The sequence below is a fragment of the Macrosteles quadrilineatus genome, unplaced genomic scaffold (assembly GCF_028750875.1).
Source record: "Macrosteles quadrilineatus isolate MER2022 unplaced genomic scaffold, UCM_ALF_1.0 Scaffold_2__2_contigs__length_208266976, whole genome shotgun sequence".
Lineage (NCBI taxonomy): Eukaryota > Metazoa > Arthropoda > Insecta > Hemiptera > Cicadellidae > Macrosteles > Macrosteles quadrilineatus.
The window spans coordinates 123,386,117-123,411,201 of NW_026542595.1; the positions used below are offsets into that span (position 1 = coordinate 123,386,117).

Genomic DNA, 25,085 nt, shown 5'->3' on the forward strand with positions numbered 1-25,085 from the left:
TTTGGAACTCTGCGAGATAAGATGAGTTATCTTTCTTTACCTGTTATCTATGGCAAAAGTAGTTTTAATATGTTTGTTCCTTGTGAACGTAATAATAAACCCCCCGTGCTTACATTTTACACAAAGATCACGAACGCAGTATTTTGATACTGCTCTTTGGAGTAGCGTATGCTCAGTATACATGTAAGCCTATTTCAATGCCTAGGTATAATCATAGACAAAAATAATTAAATATAGACTGTCAGCCCTTCTGCGGTTACCATGGTTACCAAAGGTTCTGGCGCACATCGCTGGGAGCACCGTGTAGTTACGTAGCGCGCACGCCGTAACTACATGGTGCTCCCAGCGATGTGCGCCAGAACCTATGGTAACCGCAGCACAGCTGACGGTCTATATTTAGTTCTGTTTGTGGTCTATGTCATAATTCATGCAGGCTGGTCAGGTGGACGTCAAAAGTTTCTAGTCAAAGCTTATAATATTATAAACAAACTTATTGGGCAACATAAATAGAGTATAATCACTGGATATTTTTTACAAATTCAGATCCTACGAGCTCTCATTAAATGTTAATTAGTATGCTGGCTTGGCATACTTTCCATTATATGGATATTTCGATTTTTCTTTTTAGCGAATTTCCCTATAGGGAAGTAGCTATTACCGTAGGTCTCATGGTAAGACTTAGGCCCGGGACCGATTTACTTTTTCATTTTAATGTCCCCAGAGGCCAAAAACACCATTCGTTCAAATTTTTATATATGTATATATATATATAGATATATATATAGATTTATATATATATATATGTGTCCGTGAACACGATAACTTGAGTAATTTTTATCCGATTTTGATGAAATTTGGTTTGAAGGTGTAAGGCGGGATAAACTTGAATGAGTTCGCGATCCAGCATGATCGGACCATGGGAACAGGGTTTTATGGGGGGTTTTATGGGGTAAAAATTGGTTTTTCTCACTTCTTACCCTCAAAGCACATAATTTCCCAATTGTTCTCTAAACCTGCTTAAAGAGCTTAAAAAAAACAAACAATTCAGTATATCAAAGTGTTTTTGTTGGGTTATTGGTTACGGAGAAAACTAAAAAAATGGTAAATTTAAAATTCCCATGTTATTCTTATGGAGAATATTGTAAAATGTTGTAGTTTGCTTGTTTATGGATATATTTTGATCAAACTTGGCAAATTTATTTATTTTATAGTAAGCTATCAATATTTTACTAAAAACACACTACTTTATTAGTTTCCTTGTAGCAGCAAACCTAGGTACTCGTTAAACCTAATGTTATTTAAATAGATCAATTGAAAATCAATTCGGCCAAATGGAAATTCGCTTAGACGGCAGGTTTGCTGCGGCGGGGGTATTTCATTGAATCTAAGTTTTATTATAACTCAATTAAACATTTATATTCTAAATACTCCCGTATTTCGGTTGGAAAGGCACTCTAATCCTAACAAAATTAAATTAAAGTTTTGCCTTTCTTTTGAAACTTAAATTTTTCAATTTTTTGTAGGTTTAAAATGTTTCTATATTCAAATTATCATTGTATCTTCTACATTATTTCATTGAAGAAATTTTACCCAGTGTAATTTATAGAGTAATCTCCTCCAAAATTATATTGGAGATGCCGGGGATCGAACCCGGGGCCTTTCACATGCAAAGCGAACGCTCTACCACTGAGCTACATCCCCGCTTGCTCTGCCCGGCACTACAAGGTGACCTTGAGTACTGCCACTGCCAGTCATTGGAGATGGAAAGAGGCAGCGCACCTGTACTACTAGTACATTATAGGAATACTACTACAAAGAGTGTGTTTAATCTATGGTAGTACTTTATAGCCTATTTTTTGCGGTCGTGAGGATTTCTTATTAGTAGAAACTGCATTCTATAGTCAATGATTATATCCTCACCGTTATTAATTCTATCATTCTATCCCATTGTAACATTTTTGTAGCTGAAATAAAACACTGAATTATATAGACATTCTCTTAAATTCATTATCCCTACACACTGTGGTGATACATTGGCTATTTTTAGCATATGATAACCGAAAAAATGGTTATCCGAAACGGCTCTCCCCCCTTTATTTCGGTTAATCGAAATTATTTTCATACTATGCTGTACAACATGTTGCTCAAATCACTTAGGGTATATTGAATTATTAATGTTGTTAGACTTGGACACTCAATAAACTACTAGTTAAACTAAATTGGCAGCTAACTAAATAAAAATTGCGTATTCTTAATTGTCATTTATTTATTATCTTTATTAGCGGATTTGTTAAACTCGGTAGTTCAGGATCTAATGGACTTGACAAAATTGTATAAATAGCTGATTATAGGAATTAGTCTACTAAGAATGAACCATTAGATTACACTTTATTTGGACCACGTCATTGAAGTTTACGAAAATAAATTCTCAAATTGGTTATTATAAAATCCCCTATGAAAAATGTCCTTTACCTACATTCACATAACTTATTATTATAAAGCGATTATGAATAATTCGTAATCACTTTATACATAAATTGTGTAAATGTTTAAGTAGCTATATAAAATTACAAAATCCATCTGCAACGTCACAAATAAATAATTTGATTTAGGCTTTATATTTTGTCGTGTTTTCAATTCAGTAGAGCTGATTTTTCAATTTCCAATAAAACTGATTAGTCTAACTGGAATTTCCAACTAATTGACTCAATACCGCCGAGTCAGTTATTCAAGTAGTTTTACTGATGGATAATCAGTTATTTCATCGTATTCTAGCAACAATAACGCGGCATTTTCAAATTTTTATCGACTCAGACAGGCCTGAGTACCTGTTTCGTCAGAGATATGAAGGAATGATAAGAAATGATAAGAACATTGTGAGTCAGTAGTGTTCGCTATAGCCAGGCCCGCTCCAGAGATCTTGCTTACCTACAAGACTGCTTCATCAAAGTAAGTTATACTTTAGTTTTTAGATATTTCTGATGGTAGAATTAGGTTCTTTTTAGAAAGAACATGGTTAGCAACTTTTTCTAAACTGTACAACGTGTTTCAAAGCGAAAATGTTTATCCTTTCCATTATATGAACGAATTAATTTATGATACGTCTATGAAATTGGTGTTACACTATTAGTAGGTCTGTTATATAGTAATACTCCTTTCCACTTGCCTCTTTAATGGACGAGTTTTGAACTTGTAATAAAATTGGAGATGGCCTCTAGTCTAATTGTTTGGGTAAGCATTAGTTGGCAACAAGGTAGTATACGAAAGGTATCTAAAATTAAAATAAAAAACATTTAATCAGTAAACTTATGATTTTCTTGGTTATCAATTTGAAAATGATGTTTTATCAATTAAATTGGTTGTACACTAGTGAGTTAAGTACAGTAATTATACCACATTTAAATTTTGCGATATAAATTAATGCCTAACAATCTTCACAAATATAAAGTACACAAAGTTTCATCTTTTATTTAAACAAATACTGTAATAAACCTCTGGAATAGCGGAATAAGTTTACATTAATAGCAGCGCCTTAGAAAACAACATGCAATTTCATAGCTAGAATAGTGAAGGACTTGCGTTTCTGTTTTGAAGGCGCTAACGCTAAATATAACATATTGTCGCTTCGAAATGCTATATAAATACAGAAATAACGGGTATAGTAAAAGTCTGCATTTTCTTAGACCTCTTAAAAATATCCAATAAAACTGTACGTGACTTGCGTTGTGTGTCAACACTTTAAACTGATTATTATTTTTTGCAAGGATTTCAATAACACTTTGACTTCTTCAAAAGGTTTTGTGGCAGTTATTTATTATATTGTGAAATGCCCAAGATTATGTACCATCACAGCATTTGCGAATTTTATAAGGTTGATGTTTACTTATTTGAGTCAGAATTTACAGCTTATTTTTTAAGAAGTCAGTTTGAAGGTAAGATTTTCACCTCATAAGAACAGTCTTGATTCCTTTAATTTTTAGGAAACTAGTCTCAATGCTTAATCCATTCCTGTAAAAATTGTCATGGCATCTTACTAACATTTTAAAGGATTTTAATCTTGAGACCTATGAGACACTCCATAATATTATAGAAGAAAAATCTATATCAGATATAACAAAAACAGTGTATAAATTATTTTCTAAAAAAAAAACATTAGAAAGACGCAACTGCAGTTTATGAACACAAATTACAAAACCACAAACAAGTAATACTCTATTATCATCTGTAGTTCCTGAACTCAAACCTTTACATATGGTCATCCCCATAAAATGTAACTGTTATGAACAAACGAAAGACTCATTTGTTGAAAATAAATAGGTAAACATATTTATGTTTTTGTCACATGAGACTAGACAAACTCCATAGTTTTGTAAGTCAAGGGTTGAACTTTACTTAGCATCAAGTTTCTACCCTATGAGCCACCATTTTTTTAACATGTTACCTATAACCATAGATAAAACATACTCCCCTAGTAGATTTATCATCCTTATGGAACAGCTGAAGACAATTTTATTGTTAGTTCCTGTACGGTTTATGTAGAGGTCGTGTTTTGTTTACAATTTGTTTCCCGTTATTACAGCTATTTAAAACCTCGTTTAACCAAATAATACGATCTAATCATAGACAATAACTTGTCCCCTAGTTATTTAACCAAACAGTAAAGCACAAATCAAGAAATTAACCCTAAAATAATAGAAACAAAATTTCGTCGACAATAGCGCCCAGTGTGGCGTACATGAACTAGACATGAAAAACGAGCTTCAAAATTTACAATGGGATGAGAAGTCTACTTGTGTTGGTTAGTCTATGCTATAACCATAGATAAAACATACTCCCTTAGTAGATTTCTCATCCTAATGGAACAGCTGAAGCCAATTTTATTGTTAGTTCTGTCCGTTTTTCTGCAGATGTCGTGTTTTGTTTACAATTTGTTTCCCGTTAATACAGTCATTTAAAACCTCGTTTAACCAAATAATACGATCTAATCATAAACAATAAATTGTCCCCTAGTTATTTAACCAAACAGTAAAGCACAAATCAAGAAATTAACCCTAAAATAATAGAAGCAAAATTACGTTGACACTAGCGCCCAGTGTGGCGTACACTGAACTAGACATGAAAAACGAGCTTCAAAATTTACAATGGGATGAGAAGTCTACTTGTGTTGGTTAGTCTATGCTATAACATACTGACCAGAGGAGTCATAATTTTTTTTCTAAGCTTTTGGTAAGTTTTGTGCCCCTTGAACCGATTCCTAGAATTTTACTGAGTTTTGTCACAGGTATTTTTTTAATATCAGTTGATCGCATAAAGGAATGTCTTGGCTGTTATTCTCAGAAGATAAATCAATCTTGAATTTATTTTTCAAATTCAAACAAAAATTAAATATATTTTAAAGTATGTTTTGATGGCCATATAGTTCTGTATTTTTACCTACTTTACAAAAATACTATGAAAATAGGACAGGGCTCGCCTAGTTGTTATCAACCCAGTTGTGAAATGGTTAGTCATGGATAAGATTAGCTGGAGTGGCCAAACTGATAACAGACACAGTTGACTTTAGAATTCCGCCTTTGCCACATAAAGGTAAGTCTGGAGTTGCTTCATTCATGTTAAATTTCATATAAATAAAGTAAGGGAGTGTCCTATATGTTTTATGTGAGGGATCTCGAAAACACTGTTTCATATTGTATTCGTACTAGTTTAAGTTTAGATTATTGTTAAGTAAGCTCAATAATGGTTGGAGATGTATTAAAACATAGTCGGATGTATTTACACAAAACCCAACCAAGAACAAGCAACTTAAAGATTGTGACAGCTTGCATACTTCTAGTATTGCTAAAATTGTAGCCCTTAAAATTGTAAAAGCTGAGTCTACCCAGTGGTGGTTCTAGGACCTTATCAAGGGGGGGAGGGCTACTGGGAGGTTTGGGGGTTGTGGAACAAATGGAGAGGGATCTGGAGATTTCCCTTTGGTAAAGATAATGTTTATTAGCTGTTTATAGTGTAGTGACTAACCAACTTGTGTAGGTTAGTCTATGCTGAAACCTAGAACTGTAGGCTATCCAAATCTTCCTATATTTTTTAGGATAAACTGTTTAAACTTATTTTTCCAGGGTCCAATAATTGGGTTGTCTTAGTCCCTGTAGCCCCCATTACAACAGGGTACTGAGTATACCTTCTAAAAACTTTTGTAAAAGTATAATTATTTGGTTGAATATTTGTATAATTTGTATTTTGGATAATGTACATCTATAGTACTAAACTCAAATCATATGGAGTTTTTGGAATTAGCTTCTCATCTATATTGACATTATATTTGGATGTGAACATGATACATGTAACTGGGTGTAACTTCCTATGTCCCAAGGTCCAAAAGGATAAGGACATCAGATTGAGAAATGTCCTGATATAAATCAGATTGGCTATTTGGTTTGTTAGCAATCTGCTGTTAAAGAGAATGAATGTATGCATCGAGAAGGGGAGAAAACCCCTCGATTGAATAGTCATTAGGTAGAATCACTTTACAAACCAAAAAGATATTTACAAAATAAGAAAATTTTCATCAAGGGTATCATCAATGTTTTCAAAACACTGTCAGCCAATACCATTTCTGAAAGCAAAAGTTGAAAAAGGTAACAATAGAGCTGCAAAATGAAGTAACTCTACTTGTACAAACAGACAGGCTGATAAGAACTCTCAGATTGATAATGCTGATAACAGAGCAGACCTTGGAAAGGGTATTCACCAGCAGCTACAGGTAGAGGTTAGAATATTGTCCTTCAATCTTGCAAGGTTAGCCATTAACTGTTTGACTTAAAATATTTACTTAATTATTGCTTTGGTTTAATGTGATAGAGCTTATTTGCTTCCATCTTACCATACGACTTCTAAGATCTAAGATCGTAGTTAAAATTAGTTACTAAAATACTATTTTTGTGTCTGTGTAGAGACCTGAACATCAGACATGCCATTAAAATTTGAAAAGTTAACTAATTTATGAAATTGACTAAAATAAATAAGAAAATAGATTAAAAATGGTAGTGGTACTCCCTTAAATTAATGGAATTTATTGAATTTAGTTTTAAATAATACAAAGGTGTGCATCCGTGCGGAGCATATAAAGTGAGTGTTTATAATTTCATTGTACCTATATATTGTGGGGAGCGAGCTGGTCTAGGTAGAGCGTGGGACTTCGGTCCCTGAGGTCTCGGGTTTAAGTCCTGCCAATTGCCAATGGATTTTATCTAAGTGGTAATAGAGTGACACCCTCTGGACCTATCCTGAAAAATCAACAAAATATTCTTTAATGATATTTCAGCCTCTATATTTTGACAAAGTTGTCATCAGAAAAGCACGATTCTACAATACAGTAATCATTTACTAATTTCTTCCAGGCTAACTTTGTACGGTGAAATATCCCAAATAATGAGGAATGATGTCCCTGTAGATTTAGCAAAAATTGTCCATTAGCTTCTTATAATTGCAATATTTTCTATAATTCTGTTTCAGATGGTGCAACTAGGGTCATTCTTGGGCGTGATGCCAGTGAGGCGAGGGTCCCTCATCATCTCACTTCTGTCTATAGTAAGTTATTCAATTTTCACAAATACTACAGAAAGTAAATAATAATATGTCTAACACCAAAAACTTACGATATACACTTGTACTGTTTTAACGTGAAGGTAATAACAGCCATTTACTATTTAAAAGATTGGAGTGTGATACGATTTGGATTGGACACTTCCAACCATCAGACCCAATTAGTTAAATGGTTTTGTTGTAGTGTTTTATTTTTACATTATTATGAATTCTTAAACAAAGATCAGCTGTTGTTAATATTTATGTACAGGCAAATAAAATATTTAGCTAAAAGAACTGAACACACTCATCCGCTAACCAGCAGTGGTCAAGTTGTATCGTTTACAGATAGTGGGAACTCTTTCCAAATTTGACTTTGATTATTGATTCTATACACTGCAACTCTCCAAGTACAATTTTGGGGATTTTTATGGGGGAAAATTAACTCAAACCAAATGCTTATCCTTAAGTCAACTATATGAAAAGCATTAGCACTGTGGATGTTTTACAGCTAAAGCCACTATGGCTGGGACTGTGATTGTTAAGTTAGTATGTTTATTAAAACTATTTTAGCAGAAAAGCTTATAAGTTTGTTTCTTTTCAGGTATTATACATAGCTCTCTTCATCGTTTATATTGTCATATACAATAAGAAGGAAATAGATGCAGACAAATATACAGGTAAATTCTAATATATGATTTTTATTTTTGTAGATACTTTAAATTTAAGTGAATGAATATAAAAGTGTGTTGTCTTTGACAACTGAAAATGGAAATATTTTTTTTTAATTGTTCAAGAAAACACAAACCTTTATGTTGTAGAGTTAGATAACTAACACTATTTGAGGGTCTAATAACTATTTTCAAAACCTCAAATTGCATTGTTAAATTCAACAGCACATTTTACTTCACTCTACCACATGTTAAAGTGTTTTTCTCTAAATTTTTATATCCGAGGTAATGATTCAACAAAGTTTAAAGGCTACATTGTATCAAAAGCTAATGGTGAAGCAGAAATTAGTATAGTTAGTGAATTTAAAAAAACCTTCAATATTGTTGTGTTGTTTTGGTGTGTTTGTTTATACAAAATATTTTTAGAGTTACTCGTAAAAAATGGGGAAATGCTATATTTCAACTTGTAAAATTAGCCTTCAAAAACCTGGTACTTCAGTTACCAGGCTAGCATGTACCTAGTTTTAGTTCAAGAGACTAAAGTATTTTCTTTATATTTTTAGCTTTCGATGTTTGGATGATCCTAGCCATGATCACACATGTCATCAAGGTTTTGATGGGTGGTTTGTTGTTCTTCGCAGTCCAACAGGTAAGGCATTCTTTGTAAGGTAATGATTGTAAGGTCAAATTAATTTTATTCATGAAAAATCCTTTTAAGTTATATATTTTCAGATATCTGATTACTGATACACAAGCAGGCCCTTGGTGGTTTGCTTGTGTCCTTCATGGACCTGAGGAGACATAACTGCACCCCCTCCCCCGCACCCCAATATAAATTAAATGTTATTCAGGATTTTCTATGGACAGTATTTATTCCAACTTTAAGCAACTTCACCGCGATCGCCATTGACAATTATGATGTCTCTGCTATCCTGGACATGTTGACGATTTCATCCTTATGGCCGTTGATGATGAGGTCCCCATGACTGTGGGAGGTGTCTACGATTTCTTTGCTATTGCAGAAAATGATGATGAAGTACTTCATGGTAACATGCAGTACAGTTGAGGGAGATGACAATAATTTTGTCAGTGTAGAAGTTGATATTGATGAGCTTTATGCGATTAGGGGAAATAATAATGATAGTTCACGATCACTGATTACAGTCATGTAGTATAAAATATTTCCTTTGGTCACCATTGCCAAATGTTATATTTGCTATGTGATCAGACAGAGTTGTAACTTAGCTCTAAAGAGATTTTTGGCCACTAAATATGTGAATCCCAAAATGTTATCTTATCTAATAACTACACCTCCTATCCACAGGAGATCCCGGGACTACTAATGCTCTGGTCCTTTGGCTTCTTCGGAACATCTGTGATTGGGGTTGTGTTTGACATTGCCCTAATTATCCTGTGGAGCTGGTGGATGATTGTTCCTATCATCATTGCAGGTAATGTCAATGCTTATAGAGTCGAGGGAACGAGCTAATCTAGTGAGAGCTCGGACTTTGGTCCCTGAGATTTTCAATATTTTTTATTTTAATGTTCTTGTTTATTTTAAGCTCCATTTGGTCTTGTGTCAGATACTACAAAATGAAATTTTATGACTACAAATTATACTATAATAAATGTCTGCCAACAAGTTTTAATACAGTAGAACCTCTTTAATCCGAACTCCTGTAATCCGAACGTCCACTAATCAGAACGCCTCATTAATGTACTCTATACACAGTACAGTAGTTTTTTATTGTATACTGTATTTATTGATGTTGAAGCACTGTAATTATTTCAATTGTAATGTACAGTACTGATTATTCCCTATGTTTACTACTGTATTAAATAAACTCTGTATTTTACTTTATAAAGCATTTTTCACTTTTCCCTAGCTATTGTTATGTAAAAACAACAATGTTCTGTAATCTGAACTATTCACTAGTCCGAACTACCCCCGGTCCCAATTAGTTCGGATTAAAGAGGTTCTACTGTATCTGCAAACACAAAGGACAATAAAAACATGTTATGACTGTAATCCATTTCAGAATTTTCAATATTGAGACTGAAGCTGAACAGTGTATTACCTGTTAGAAACTGAGAGTCAACGTATGGTCTGTTGTTTATATTTACCATGTTGAAATTGAAAAGTATTAAAGTATTAAAGTGTAGGTAAATCTATAAGTTTTGTGAGAAGTATTTCATTATAACCAATAGTATTAGAGTAAAAGGATATGGTGGCAGTTCTAGGACCTTTTCAAGTGGTCTTCCATACTCACCTCCAAGAAAGGGGGGTCCTTGCAGAGAATATTTGGTATTTTTAAAGTTGGTGATTTTCTAAAGCTATTTTAACATCTAGAACTGTATCTAAACACCTCTTTACGTTTTAGGACTAAATTGAATGTTTCAATTTATTTTTCAGGGTCCAATGGAGGGGGCTTAATTCCAGCTCCCCCTCTTGGAATTGCGTCTGAACGGAAAATAATAATATGTCTCCTAACACAAAATTCTAATCAAAAAGTTGCTATATTGATATGTTTTGTTGCAGTGGTCTATCTTTACTTTGAGATTGTTACATTCAGTTACTACAAAGAACTTTCGGGTACATCCTTCAACACGTAAGGACAAGTAATACTCTTCAAGCAAGAGCAAGACTTCATTGATACTGCCAATCAATAAATATTTGTAAAACTGTTACCAGATTAATTTGGTAATACATAAAAACGTTTTTATATGCCAGGTATATGTAATATTAATTTTTTCAACAAATATTTTTTTTATTTCAATATATTATCACCTTGTAAAAAATCATAAAACATTTAATTGAATAATATTTCATAAGCGTTAAGAGTAAAAAATAATTCAACTGTAATTTGTACAAGAACGCTTTCTATACGTAATTGCATTTATAGAAATGTTTCAGTTTAATTTTATTCTTCAGAGTGTGGTGTATTTGTGTTAGTGTGTATAAAAAAATTTAAAATGTAGATAAAACCAGAGCTGTAGTTATTTTTTATTGAATTTAGGAAAGGCTTAATTTTGATTACACATACAAAATTTTAAGATAGAAAAATAGATATATTTTATCCGAATAAGTCATCAGAATTGTTGATTTATAATGAAAGAGTGTATTTATATTTTATAATAGAGTGAATATGTGAAAAAAAAACAATAAATACATTTATTTAGAAAAATAATTTATTCTGTTTTAATCCCCCTTCCCCTTTTAATTTTTAAATTCTCAGACTTATAAAGCTTATCAATTTCATGGGTGTTTAAAATCTAAACATTTTAAGTAAAATAAAAAATGTTTACTAACTTTTGTACATAACAGTCCATATCTCTGATCGTAAGTTTTTATATATAAAGTAACCCTAGTAGCACAAATATGTATTTTATAAATATTTTATATATTCAAAGTTGTATTTGATAGAACCTAGAATAAAATATATAAATAATATATCTTTAATAACAGTTTGATATATTCAAATATATATTAAAAATATTACCAACAAGCAATGCAAAATATAAATTAAATATAAGTTTTGAATATATAAAATAGATTCATAATATATATTGATCAAATAAGTATAGAATCTATAATATAAATATTTTATATGTATATTTTTCCTATTAAATATTAAAAAAAATTAGGTGTTGAGAATATTTTAAATATATATATGAAATATTTTTGAAACTATATTATATATTTAAAGTATTTATAAATATATTTTGAAACACAACATTTATTTTTATTGATAAAATGATAGTATATTTGTAGAACATAGACTATAGCCTATAATCTTTTATAATTAGCAAATAAATAATTTGCATCTTTTTGTTTTTTATAGTGTCTATCAATTTATACATGCATTTTTATATGATAATTGCTATTATGAAAGCGTTAAAATTAAGTTAATAATAATACGTACTCTGAATGGTGTCACTCTATCATGCACGTAAAGAAAAATTACGCATATGGTTAAGAGGCAGTATACATGTTCGGCAGCTACATTTGGGTCAAACGAAAAAAAGTGTTGATGGGTTTTATTTTTTAAATTGCAATATGTGACAATGAATGTGATCATAGAAATCTCTAATGATTGGCTAGAAAAGGGTGCTAGCGACTGGCGACCGTTTAAGAAATGAATTACGGAAAAACAGATTAACAGAATCATATTATACTGTAGTATCAAACAATTTTCAATTATTGCAACCATTGCAACTGACGGCCGCTCTTTGACCATTTGAAAACAAAGGTTAGTAACAATCACAAGTAGCTCAGAGGTAAGGTAAGAGGCTCACAAGTCGAAGGACCCAGGTTCGAGACCCACCCGGGTCAAATAAATTTTATCCAGTTATTTTTTCTAAATTTGTTTTTATGAACTATTTAATCAATTTACTCAACTGATAATTGTGTTTTTCATACTATATCATCATTATTTTATGTTTTTATGTTTAGGCCTCATGGGATGTTTGGAAGAGATATTAAATACATTTTTCATTTAAATATTATTCACTAAAATATATTATTGGAACATATTTTTTTAATATTTAATAGATTCAAAAACATATTTTATATACATATAATATATTTTAAATATTATATAAAATTGACATTAATACACACTTGAGATATATAAAATAGATTTTAAAAATATTTATTGATATGTATTTAATATATATTTGTGCTACTAGGGAAGACAATGTAGGGGGAAGTGAAGTAGGTAGGCCTATAGAGACAGTTTGGATAAAAGCCATTAGGGTAGTAATGTTGAATTCTTATCATCTAGTACATATGTAAAGATAAACAATTGATTATCTTTGTCACCTACCATTATATTAGTGTAATATAATGGGTGCAGGTAAAGGCTTGGCTTTACTCATACTCACTTACCAGACATAGAGTATCGGTACACTATGACATGTACACTCATTGTTTCTCATTACTCTGAGGTTTTGCTTCCACAACCAAGTGTAAGATGAACAGAAACCATTGTGTTTATACTTACTAGTTTCACTGGTAGCAGTTGATATATTGTGTAGTATCAATTTCCATATCACCCCCAAACCCCCTAAACCCCCCCCCCTTGTGACTGTTCTAGATCCACCAGAGTGTCATATAGTATACCAAAGTACTCACATACGCGTATAAACTCATCAGTCTTATCATTGTCCCCATGCGTCGGAACTCAAGCAGTGTACAAGACGCTGGATGAGTCTCAGCAAAATAAGAAATAGGTACCTATGAGGTCTTAGGGTCTTACCTACCTGTAGGGTACTTTTTCAGCCCTACACAGTCAAAAGACTAATAATCCACAGTCCACGGTGTGTCATGGTGGACTGGAACTCAGCTATCTTGAGCTGCGCCTTCTCCACAATCCATGAGATCAAGGCAGGTTCTCCATTACTTAAGTTTGCAATGCAACCTAATAAGAGTGCCTGTTGAGCCTACCAATATGGTGTGTGTCATGTTGAAAGTCTCTAGAATTAGCCAGTATGTGAAGGTGCGGAACTATCAGGTCCGCCTGGAGTTGTCTGGCCCCGCAAACTTTGTGTTAATCGAGAACCTATTTCTGCGGATCTTGTGGATAGCCTCTAATTGTTTTAATATTACAAAAGTTAGCCATACAACGTGCAGAGACTAACTATGTAATGGCGGGCTATTCTTGCCAGAAAGTATAGCTTGGGGCAGTGCATACTGGACCATAATCTTCACATGCATATCAAGCAAAACATGGGTACACAAACTTACCCATATATCATATGTGAACCCAAAGGGATCGGGTGCGTACTACTTCAATAGTGGTTTGGGCTATGGTCTGGAGAAACATCTCTCTCTCTTAAAAGTGTGATGGTACCAAGAGTAGAGGATCCCCCTGGATACGTTGCATTTCGACTGAAGAATGAAGTTTGGACTTGTGGTGGTATAGTTAGTGAAGACAGTGAAAATCCGTCATCTCCGGCTGCGGCTATAAGCGAGTGATGTGTATCAATATAATATGTCAGGTGTTCAACTTCATGTGTAGGGTTGTCACTCATTGAGATGGAGAATCACTCCACTGCCAGACTAATCTACCACATTTACTTGCCTCTGTCTCTGTCTGAGATGCATCACAAGTGGTCCAGAACGGAATAGCATTATGGTTTCTAATAATCCCCTCGATTGCGCCTCGTATAGATTGGCATTCTAAATGTCTCCATATGGTGGACCTCCTTCTTTGAAACATGTAGGCCTACATTAGTTTTAGTTGAATACTTAAATAGGGTATATTAGCATAATCTACTCTAAGGTGATTGTCTCTATGCTTATAAAACCAGCAAGGTGCCAGGTTACAAGATGATGAGCTTGAACTTGATAAAATCAGGAAATTATGAATCATAATGCAGTGTATAAATAACTGTATAATAATTAAGTAAAAACATAGGAGCCTGCTATGGCAGTGGCAAGAGGGAGAGAAAACAATTGATTTATAAAAATAAATACATCTGCCTTAAAAAAATAAGGTTGCCAATGACACAGAAAAAAATGTACACTTAAAATATTGAAGGATTATGCAGCTTTAAGACTGATTAATTTTGATGTTTGCCATATAGATGATATCTCATTATAGTCAATGAACCTCTTAATGTTTCATGAATTATAATTTTCAAAAAGGATCTGTCCAAATCATATTGTTTCCAAAAGTTCACAACAAATTGTGATAAAGTAACAAAAAAAAATTATATATAATAGGTAACATATGAATGGTTAGTTCCATGGGATTTATAATATGGAGGGGCTGATATTGTTATAATTGTTTAAGTTGTGTACTAGTTTTTCTTTGTATTTCAACCAAACTAAACGATTTATATAAACAACAATTTCTCCGTAAAATCTAGCTAATTTAGTCGACATCTTCACACTCTCTTGACAAACATGACCTTCATGAGACAATAATCGTTTCATGAAGGTCATCTTATAAAACCCAAGCTATAGCTTGGGAGTTTACCACATAGTTTATTTACCAAAAACACTGAAGATGTATAATCAATGATGAAACACACTTAATAATAGGCTTAAGAAGTTATAGTAATTTTTTCTTGGACTTCAGAATTCCGAAGTAGGTATATAAGTCCAAAGTATAATCATGTGGTTATTATAGACAGTTTACAAGAGGATCAAAAGTAAAACTGCAAAAAAGTATTTCTTCAATATTTGTGCTACATGTTTGTAAGCTTTGCAAGCCAGAATTAAAAATGACATGACTTATGACTCTTTTTTTCTTCTTCGTTTACAACACAATAACACATCAAGAGCAGACTACTAAATCTCAACATCTGTTTTTTTTTCTGTCACTGACACTGTCATACCCATACCAAACCAACCAACAAACTGAATTGGAATTGAACAGTCAACTCCTTGAATTCTGTTTCTGCTATTAAATTGTTATTTATTTTATAACTTAGTGTTTTTATTTATTTGGTGATGCTATATTGCATCATACGTTGAAATTTAATCAAATTAAGCTTCATAGATTTTCTGACACGGATAGAATATGGCTCGTCAAGGAACGCGATTAGATGCAAAGAAAGTTGTAAGTAACCTAGGCTATTATAGCCTTATAGGTTTTTTTTTTAGTATTAAGTATTCAATATAAAATAAGTCGTAAAGTCTCCTACCCTATTAAGTCATTTACTTGATTCATTGTATTATTGAAAACCACCCTATCAATATAACTAGACTTAGGCTACCCTATGTATTCAAGTAGGCTAAGTTAACTTATCTCTTTAGACATCAAAGCCTTAAAGAGAATTTTTAAAAGAAGTGTTGTCATTCACTTTTTTTTTTTTTTTTAAAGAGGTTGGCAGCCTCTTTTAACCTTGCATTTGCCCGTCCACATAGACTACAGATCTGTGCGTGGAACGTATCCAGCAAAGCAAGGGGTGAGCCGGTACAGTACAAAGGTGAACTGTACTGATAAAAGTTTGTGGCAGTGACCAGGATCCGAACCAACGACACTTCTGCCTTGGGCCCAAAGTCCGTGACGCTACCATCTGAGCCACCGACTCATCTAAAATTAACTTTCACTTAAAATTAACTTTTGTCCTAGGCCTGTGTGTGGATTGTAATAGGCAAATTGACGTGGACCTTCGAGATAGTTGTTCACCTTGTCAAGTTTGTTTACTTAACAACCCGACTAACTTAACTTATAAGTTTAATAACTAACCTAGGCTAACTAACTTGCTGCACACAACTAGCCTATCTTGAGACACCGGTAGACTACTTATTTATGAACAAGACCCCAGCTTAAATGGGGCTAAGTTAGTCGATTTGGTCGCTGAAACCTTTTTTACTCGCCAGGCCTACTAGGTCTTTGGAGGGGTTATATCTCATATAGAGCTAAGTTATGTAGGCCTATACACACGTGTTGATATAAATATTTGTATTTTAACTGCAAATTTTACTTATTTTATACTGCTTCTAGACCAAAACTAAACAAGATACGAAAACAGTGCACTTAGAAACTGGGTGAGTGAGAGAGTGGATAGTCGTGTAATGAGGTTGATGCCGTAAGATAACATGGGGAGCATATTTTTTGCCATGACCAAAAGATGCTTCTGGATGCGTTTGTTTAATTTCTGTCACCGTTGATCGGAGGTCGTTTAGTGTGACCATAGGTCTATGGTTGCGCTCACACACTTTTTATACAACGCCTTTTTTTGTTTTCTGTTGTTCACTGTTCTAAACATAAACAAACACGTAGGCTAACATTTTCAATCATTGAAGAAGAATTGTTAAATTCTATAAGTAACTGAAGAAGTTAAAAACACATAAATTGAATTTGGATCGACCCAGAAAGATTTATAGAAGCAATTTGTAATACATTAGGGACTTAAATGGATATGTAACAGTCCTACTAGAAAATAAAAGTTCGTAGCATCAATTTCAGCATAGGCCTAATTATCTACGTTACAGTTTGGTTTTCTCAATTTGAAAAGAGGAAGAATGTCTGTTTCTGCCAATGACTGGATTCACCTCGGCCTAATGTTGATGAGATTCTTTTATTCTGAAAGCTTATATTAATGATTACTACCTAATTTAATTATCGTTCTATATATTTTCAGAATTCTGAACTTTTCACCCTAACCTATGGAGCATTGGTCAGTCAGTTGATCAAAGACAGTGACAACATTGAAGAAGTCAATAAACAGCTCGAGAGAATGGGTTACAACATCGGCATCAGAATTATAGAAGATTTTCTCGCCAGAACAAATGCTGGTCGCTGTTACGACTTCAAGGATACCGCTGAAAAGATTCAGGCACGTAAAACCATTTTTAAGTAGGTTTGTTTTAAGTAGGCCAAAAAATTGTTGGTGTTAGAGAGTTATTTGGAGAAAATATCCTTTTATTTTTGAACATGTGTTTAAAACAGTCACTTTACGCCTCTTCTAAGGCAAAGCCGTGTTGATATGTGGCAACGTCGAACTGGCCGATCTATTGCTGAGATAATAACAGCAATAACATACATATTTGGCAGACGCTCCATTTAAATCCGTGCAACGTCTGTTTCAGTAGGCTAAGACAGCAGTGTTGCCACTTTTTTGTCTCTCCGAGGCCTTTTATCAGAGGGGTTCATGGCCCTAGTAATGAAATATAGGCTACCATCATTTACTAATTTAACTAGAAGTTAAATATATATTTTGTCCTAAATAGGCCTAGACTAGCCTAAATTTAGTAACAATTAAATGTTATTACAGACTGGGTTCAGGCTGTACTTGGGTATCACTCCGGTTATCACCAATTGGAGTTCAGCTGGGGATGAGTTTTCGCTCCAGTTTGAGTCCAGTCCACTCACAGAGTTTGTCGAGTTGCCTGACCATTGCCTGGGCCTCAAGTATATGAATGTTCTCACAGGAGTTTTGCGAGGTGCTTGTGAAATGGTATGTCTAGACTTAACTAGTTGTAAGATCAAACTAGAGTAGGAATGTGTTTATTTGGCATACTTTGCTAAACACGCTTTCCTGCCTGTGATAGTCGTTGCCTATAGCGTAAGAAATTGTTTCCCTCAAGAAAGAATTCTAGGAACACAGTTTTTTATATCCCACACTAACTGCTAGGTTCTAGCCCTGAACCGCTCTTAGTTCTTACATTACTTCAGGCAAGGCGTAAAGGGTCGTGGCATAATGACTCAGATAAAACCCATTGGTATATAAAATGGTTTATTTATGTTACCTTTTGCGTCAAACAATCCGTGTTGTAGTTAGCATCAATTACAGCTGTTTCATGCCGCTGGAGCACATCTTCAGGTTGTAGAACGGTAAAATAAATATGCTTTCGTCGTTTCATCGGTCGATGAGCTTGTCAAGATATATAGGCTAATGTCTATTGTAGGTACACAAAATACTCAAAAACAACATTTAAATGACACAAATTTACAAGCTTGGCCAAGTGACGAACACACAAGATAGGCGCCGGTGGATGTTGCGTCATGACTCACCCATTGGTGATTGGTGAGGTTTTAAACTGGAACCTTGGGAACCTATGCCCAGTGCTCTATCACTAGACCAGCTCGCTCCCCAGTAAACAATAGGTGATTGTAATGACTTGCAAACAGTAGAAATCATTCTATAATCAATTGCTCCACAACTATCCTAGCTTTTCCCCAATCATATGTAGGGTAATGATAATTTGATTCTTAATAACCTACAACAATGTGAGGAAAATCTACACTTAAGTATGTTTTGTTTTCCTTGAGATTTTATTATTGTGGTTAATTCTGCAGGCTAACCCATAAAGTTCATCGCCAAGAAGCGATATGAATGGAGAAAGTTTTAATTTAGATTTAAAATGTGAGGAAGGAGTAAAGCTCATCACACACTACAGCCAGACGCGCCGCGCCGAACCGCCGTGAAATAATTCCGGCCGAATAGTTTGCATGGGAATCAATGAGAGTGCGCACACTTGAGCGCGCCGCGCCGCGCAGCCGTGTCCGCCTCGGAATAATTCCGTTGCCAGAACTCTCGGGAGAAGTCGCGTGGAATTGTTCTGTAGTGTGCGATAGGCAACGGAACCGATTTCTGACCACGGCCACCTTCGTGTGTCTTCGTACTACCTCGGTCTAGTTGTTGTTGGAAAGTTGTGTCTTGTTTTTCAATTAAAGGTCTGAGCATGTTAAGTAGTTCATAAAACTTTTTGTTTGTAAAATATTCGTTTGTCTTTCAGTAAAATTTGGGAAAAGGTGGTGAAATTCCCCATATGTTTCCCTCTTCTCGTTTATGGGATGGACCCACGTCGTTTTTTGCCTCTTCTCCTCCTCTTCTGATTCCAGTAGGCAAAATAAAAACATATCTTCGTCCTCAGAGCTGCTCATCTTGAAAAATAACCAAAATGTTACACTTGACAACACATACGAGACACACGACTGCACAGAACTACAGGCACTGCCCCACTGCCGCTGAGGTGCGGTGAGGAACGACGGTGACGGCGGCCAGTATGTGCGACCTCACAGCGGAAGTTTCCATAGGGCGGTTCGGCGCGGCGCGGCGCGTTTGGCTGTAGTGTGCGATGAGCTTAAAGGGCTGTAAAATTTGCACAATGTTTACCGTACAGTAAATTGCACGATGATGGTAGTTTATCAGTTTTGTTTCAGGCATTGGCTAAAGTTATGGACATTTTGAATGCTGTCACGATACTACTCTATGATCAACGGATTAACTTACTAGAGACAACAGTACAGACCTGGTAGTCTTAAACGTGCCAATCTTGATTCCTAAAACGCAGTTACCTCAAATTTAATCATTCAATCAGGTTGATTTAAAAAATAGAAAATGGTATACAAAAATCTGTTTAAAAATCTACTGCAATTGTGGCAAAATCGTGATTTTTCATCGCATAATATTAGCAGATGTTTTTAACAATAACGAAAATAATTGCTTATTTTGAAAATTGAACGCCCTAACAGATTTTCAGTAAAATTCATTTTTCAAGAGTAGAAAAATTTCATTTTAGGCCCCAAGTGTTCCTCTCTGGCCGAAGCCCTCGTAAACCGTGAACCTGGTGGCGGCCCTGGTTTTGACAATGAGTTAATTTAAGTATACCTATGTTCAATTGCACCCAAATTATAACTTTGAAACATTTACCAATGGTTGTGCTATCATTATGATACCATTTATTAGTTAGTATGCTAAATTTTAATTATCTATCTAGGTCCAGATGGATGTTAGCAGCTGGTTTGTGCAAGACGTACTCAAAGGCGACAGTGTTACTGAGTTAAGGGTAAAGTTTATCAAACGTCTTGAAGACGCAATTCCTGCCGGAGAAGACTAAACATTCCGTTGATGAAACATAAGCCCCATCCATATGTGTTCTGACACGTCTCTGCATGTAAATGCTCAATTATTGAAGAAAAATTGAGCTTTGAAGTCTCAAATTTGTTACCTATTCATGTAGTTCAAGGGCGATCAGTAAGTTAGGTAATCTGTCTAAAAGGGTTTTGATTTATGTTAAATACATTTATCTGTTCCAAATTTAAAGTTTGAAATTGTATTTTGGAGGAAAAAGGTTTTCGATGTGGTGCTACCTAATGGAGAGCCTGCAAGCCTTTAATATTTTTCTGTGTTTGGAAATTTAATTATTAAATTAAAAACCTTCTTTTATGAGTTCATGTTGACATTAATTTTGTCAGTAAAAATCTAATTTATTTAATTAGTGTATTAAATTGAACCGATTTTTTATTTACCACATAAAAGTAAATTGCCAGTTGAAAATTAGTTTTTTTTCTTACTTTATCTGACAAAAATTTATTTTTTATCTTTTTGTCATTGCCTAATTGAAATAGTAGTTTTTCATTGCTATTTAATTTGTTTTTGTTTTAAATAAATAGTTTATGTCCATCCTCTTTACCCTTAAGAATAAATAATGAGCCTTATATCTATACGTAATTGTGTTAATAAATTTTGTCATTAATAAATATAAGATCCTGTGTGCTTATTATTTCATATTGCAATCGTCTAAAAAAATACAGTGGAAAAAGATTGTTTATGTACATAGTTAGTTATGTTGAAGACATTATTTTTGTTTGTATTTATTATTCATATATATGACTTGATTCATTATATACATCTTATATATGAAAAATTCTGATTTATTCATAGATTCACTAATGATTATTGTAACATATTATTTTTAAATAGGTCATTATTGTCTCATTATCTGATTATGTTAGGTCACTTTAAAATAAGTTGTGAAACAAAAACATGAATATGTTGAATGTTTACAAACGCATATTCTTCATTTTTGTACACAATTGTATAATTTATCATGGACTTCACTAGTTGTAGTAAAATTTAGAGCATGTTACTCTCACATGGCTGTTGTCATAAGCCATTTATTTGGCCAGATTTATTCAAATGCATTGGCAAAGTCAAATTAAGTTAGTTGTTCTAGAGCCTGGATTGTTTCAAAATTAAAACCCTGCCAGTTAAAATAAAGTAACATTTAAAGATTTGTTTATAAATTATTTATGACAACTTTATTTACACATTCAATAAAGATTTTAAATGGTATGATAGAAATTATTATTTTAAGACCTTAAATCCCAAAATGACATTCTTGATGGAATTGTGTACCAGCTCAAGCTAGGCTTATCATACAGGGAATTTGATTTTAAATTACTGTGTAATTTATTGCTCGTTTTACATACTTTATTCACATCTGCTATTTATATCTTGCTAATGTCTAGCAAAAAAGAGTCGGTACTACAATAACCTAAAACGTGTTCACGACACCAAAACACAATATTCTGGTTTATGGACTTAATACAGTACCTACTATCATTGACTAATTGTATGAGGCATGTTTTTTAAGTAAGTACCGTTTTTAAATTTCTCCGTTCCAGCCCTGCGAATGGCATTTTGGACATTTGCGCTGTGTATGTGGATCTATTGGCAAGCCTGCACCGGAAATTCGGCAACAATCGACAATGTTTACATCCGGTTTCAAGCATTCAGAAATGGTGCTGAAAATTGAGACTACCGAGGACTGTGAAGTGGGTACTGTAATTAGATATTTAATTGCTAAAGGTGTGATAGCCATTGAAATTCATCGACAGACTAGAGAAGTGTATGGCGAGAACATTATGAGTGACAGAATGGTACACAAGAGGGTAAAAACATTTAAAGATGGCCCCACTAATGTTCATCATGAGCAAGGCACTGGGTACTGGGGACAGTAATGACCCTGCCCAGTGCATTGCTCATCATGAACATTGGTGGGGCCGTCTTTAAATGCCCTTACCCACTAACATGCCTCGTAATAATAGTCAAAGCTACTATACAATGGGACACTTTGGTCTCTATACTCAGGTAGGTAAACCCCAGCTGTTCCTTATCATTTGGCTTTTAATAAAGATCTGACTGATGAAACAGCTGATCTTAGCCAGTAAAAGAGCTACACAGATCATCTCACTCCATTCTTTACTCACTTTGAACTATTCAACTTTAAATTTGATCAGCATCTAAGACAGACAGAACTAAAATAAACAGTATAAGAAGTCTACAAACTTTCTCACACTTGTCAACAAACTTTGTATCATCATAGGTAGGTAACTATAATATTTTAAAGGGGAAATCGCAAAAGCAGCAATAATGTTTTAACCATATTTTTTACAGCAATGGGGGTTATACCATTTTGTTTAGAATCATAAGGCCCATAACATACTAAATTGTATTTACGATCCATTAAGCTGTTTTAAGAAATCAGATTTTTTGATTTTTCTGTTACTTTATGGGAAAATTACCACAATTTGAAAAGCGCTTGAACCGTAGTTTTTCCCAGCGATGGTTGTACCATTTTGTTTAGAGTTAAAAGGACTAGCCTATAATATTAATTCTCTGTTCAGGGGCAGCTCCAGAGGCTAGGCCAGTTAGATAAATTATAAAATTATTAATAAAGAAAGAAATTTAATTACAATTATATAAAGGGAAAACATTAAAACCCACTATTTTGCGTATAATTTTAAAATTCCCCCCATTAAGGCTTGCCCAAAAGATAATTCCTGCAGCCGCCCCTGTCTGCTCTGTACTAAATTTGAATCTTTAAGAAATTATTTTGGCAGTTTTTGTGGGAATTCTGTTTTTCTGTTATTTTATGAAAAAATAAATGGTATCAGCATTCTGACACATACTTTCTCCCATAAGTTTGTCAACAACCTTTATCATGTGTAAGCGGTGAGAGTAAATATACGGAAATGGAATTTGTACAATTTTCTTCAGAATTTAAAGGACTATATAACATACTAAATTTTTATCAAAATCGTTCGGGCCATTTCTGGGAAAATCCAATTTTTCCCTTATTTTATGGGTTTTTATGGGAAAATAACATAATTTACAATAAATTTTGAACCGTAATTTTTACAGAAATGGGATTTGTACCATTTTGTTCAGAATATAAAGTTCTATAACATACTAAATTTTTATCAAAATAGTTCAGGCCATTTTTGGGAAAATCCTATTTTTCCGTTATTTTATGGGGTTTTATGGGAAAATCCCCATAAAAATCTAAATTTCTAAAAAATGAAAAACTATCAAAATTATAAGGATTACAACATACTTTTTTAAATCAAAACCGGTACACAACCAGACACACAGACACACTGACACACACACACACACACACACATACACAGACATCACTTCGAAAACCACTTCTTTGGGTCCAGGGGGACCCAAAACGGATATATCCACTCAAAACTCAAACTCGAAAATTTTGACAAAAACAAATACTTTCTACAAATACTTTTTTTCGTGGTAAATGGTATAGGGGGAGAAAGTAAAAATGAAAATGATCGAATCTCATAAAAAAAAAAATTAAAATAACCACTGGAGATACCGTAGATTACCTATACCCACATACCAAATTTAATCAAAATTGGACAACAGGTGTGGTCTGTAGCTTTTTGTTCACATCCACACAGATCACTTCAAAACCATTGTTTTGGGTTAGGGGGGCCCAAAACAGATACATCCACCAAAAACTCAAACTCGCAAATGTTGACAAAAACAATACTTTCTCCATATACAATATACAGTAGTACCATACTGTAGCAACAAAGCAAGTTAATCATTAAACCTAATGTGATTCAAACGGAGAATAAAGCTGAAAATTAGAAAAGATTTCAGTGGAAATCGAATTATCAAATGAAGCAAATGGGAAATCACATCGAAATTTTCAAATGGAACTCGCTTATCCTGCAGTTTTGCGCGGCGAGGGTATATTATACTACGTATTCTGTTTTGCGTTGGTGGTTTTGTATGTACAATTAAACATAAAATTAATATTTTTTTATCGGATCATGTTATGTTATTTCAAATACAAATAAAAATCCGCTACAAAATGATAACAATAACAATCACTCCTGAATTTACCGGATCCAGTTAGAAACTGTAATGAACCTGTGAGTAATACTAAAGTGTAATCTATAAAGGCAAATATGCGGAACCTAATAAGAAAGCGCGGGTATTTTGCCTGTCATATTCAGTTTGAATATGAGCAATTAAGCTATATTATAGTCCAGGAGAAAGATTGCCTCAGGCTGTCGCTACAACAAATAAAACATCACATCCTGTTTTCTACAGAGCTGAAGGTTATTTCTGATAGACGGTGTATTCACTATAGTGTTAGTATAGGGACGCTACTGGCGTATTTTAACCTAAAAATGAATGGAAAGTTTGTTGGAAGTCTCGAAATATAATAATTAATTCTGATTATCTAACGTATAATCCCGAATTTTTGAAGGCATATTTCGAAAGCTATTGCATATGAACCGTTCCAAGGGCATTGTATAAATATTGTTATATTTG

The 25,085-nt window shown here is 33.7% G+C and overlaps 2 protein-coding genes and 1 non-coding gene across 5 annotated transcripts; 2 read left to right on the forward strand and 1 right to left on the reverse strand.

Moving 5' to 3' along the window:
• Positions 1-1,629: 1,629 nt before the first annotated feature.
• Positions 1,630-1,701, reverse strand: Trnaa-ugc (transfer RNA alanine (anticodon UGC)). Its single transcript has one exon. It is a non-coding gene; the product is annotated as a tRNA-Ala (tRNA).
• Positions 1,702-2,821: 1,120 nt separating this feature from the next.
• On the forward strand, positions 2,822-11,426 carry LOC128987139 (uncharacterized). 3 transcript variants are annotated; one of them, XM_054407863.1, is made up of 7 exons: positions 2,933-2,949; positions 5,462-5,586; positions 7,513-7,587; positions 8,186-8,261; positions 8,816-8,901; positions 9,577-9,703; positions 10,792-11,426. In XM_054407863.1, exons 3-7 carry the CDS (start codon positions 7,513-7,515, stop codon positions 10,863-10,865), a joined length of 438 nt encoding a protein of 145 aa, XP_054263838.1. In that variant the 5' UTR covers positions 2,933-2,949; positions 5,462-5,586; the 3' UTR covers positions 10,866-11,426. The 3 variants fall into 3 exon arrangements, with proteins under 3 accessions (XP_054263837.1, XP_054263838.1, XP_054263840.1); XM_054407862.1 differs by lacking the exon at positions 5,462-5,586 and having other exon boundaries at positions 2,822-2,949; XM_054407865.1 differs by lacking the exons at positions 2,933-2,949; positions 5,462-5,586 and adding an exon at positions 6,684-6,795.
• Positions 11,427-15,597: 4,171 nt separating this feature from the next.
• On the forward strand, positions 15,598-21,789 carry LOC128986171 (trafficking protein particle complex subunit 3). Its single transcript, XM_054406355.1, has 4 exons — positions 15,598-15,820; positions 17,352-17,546; positions 17,985-18,167; positions 20,434-21,789. The coding sequence occupies exons 1-4, from the start codon at positions 15,782-15,784 to the stop codon at positions 20,551-20,553; spliced, it is 537 nt and encodes a 178-aa protein (XP_054262330.1). The 5' UTR covers positions 15,598-15,781; the 3' UTR covers positions 20,554-21,789.
• Positions 21,790-25,085: the final 3,296 nt, after the last annotated feature.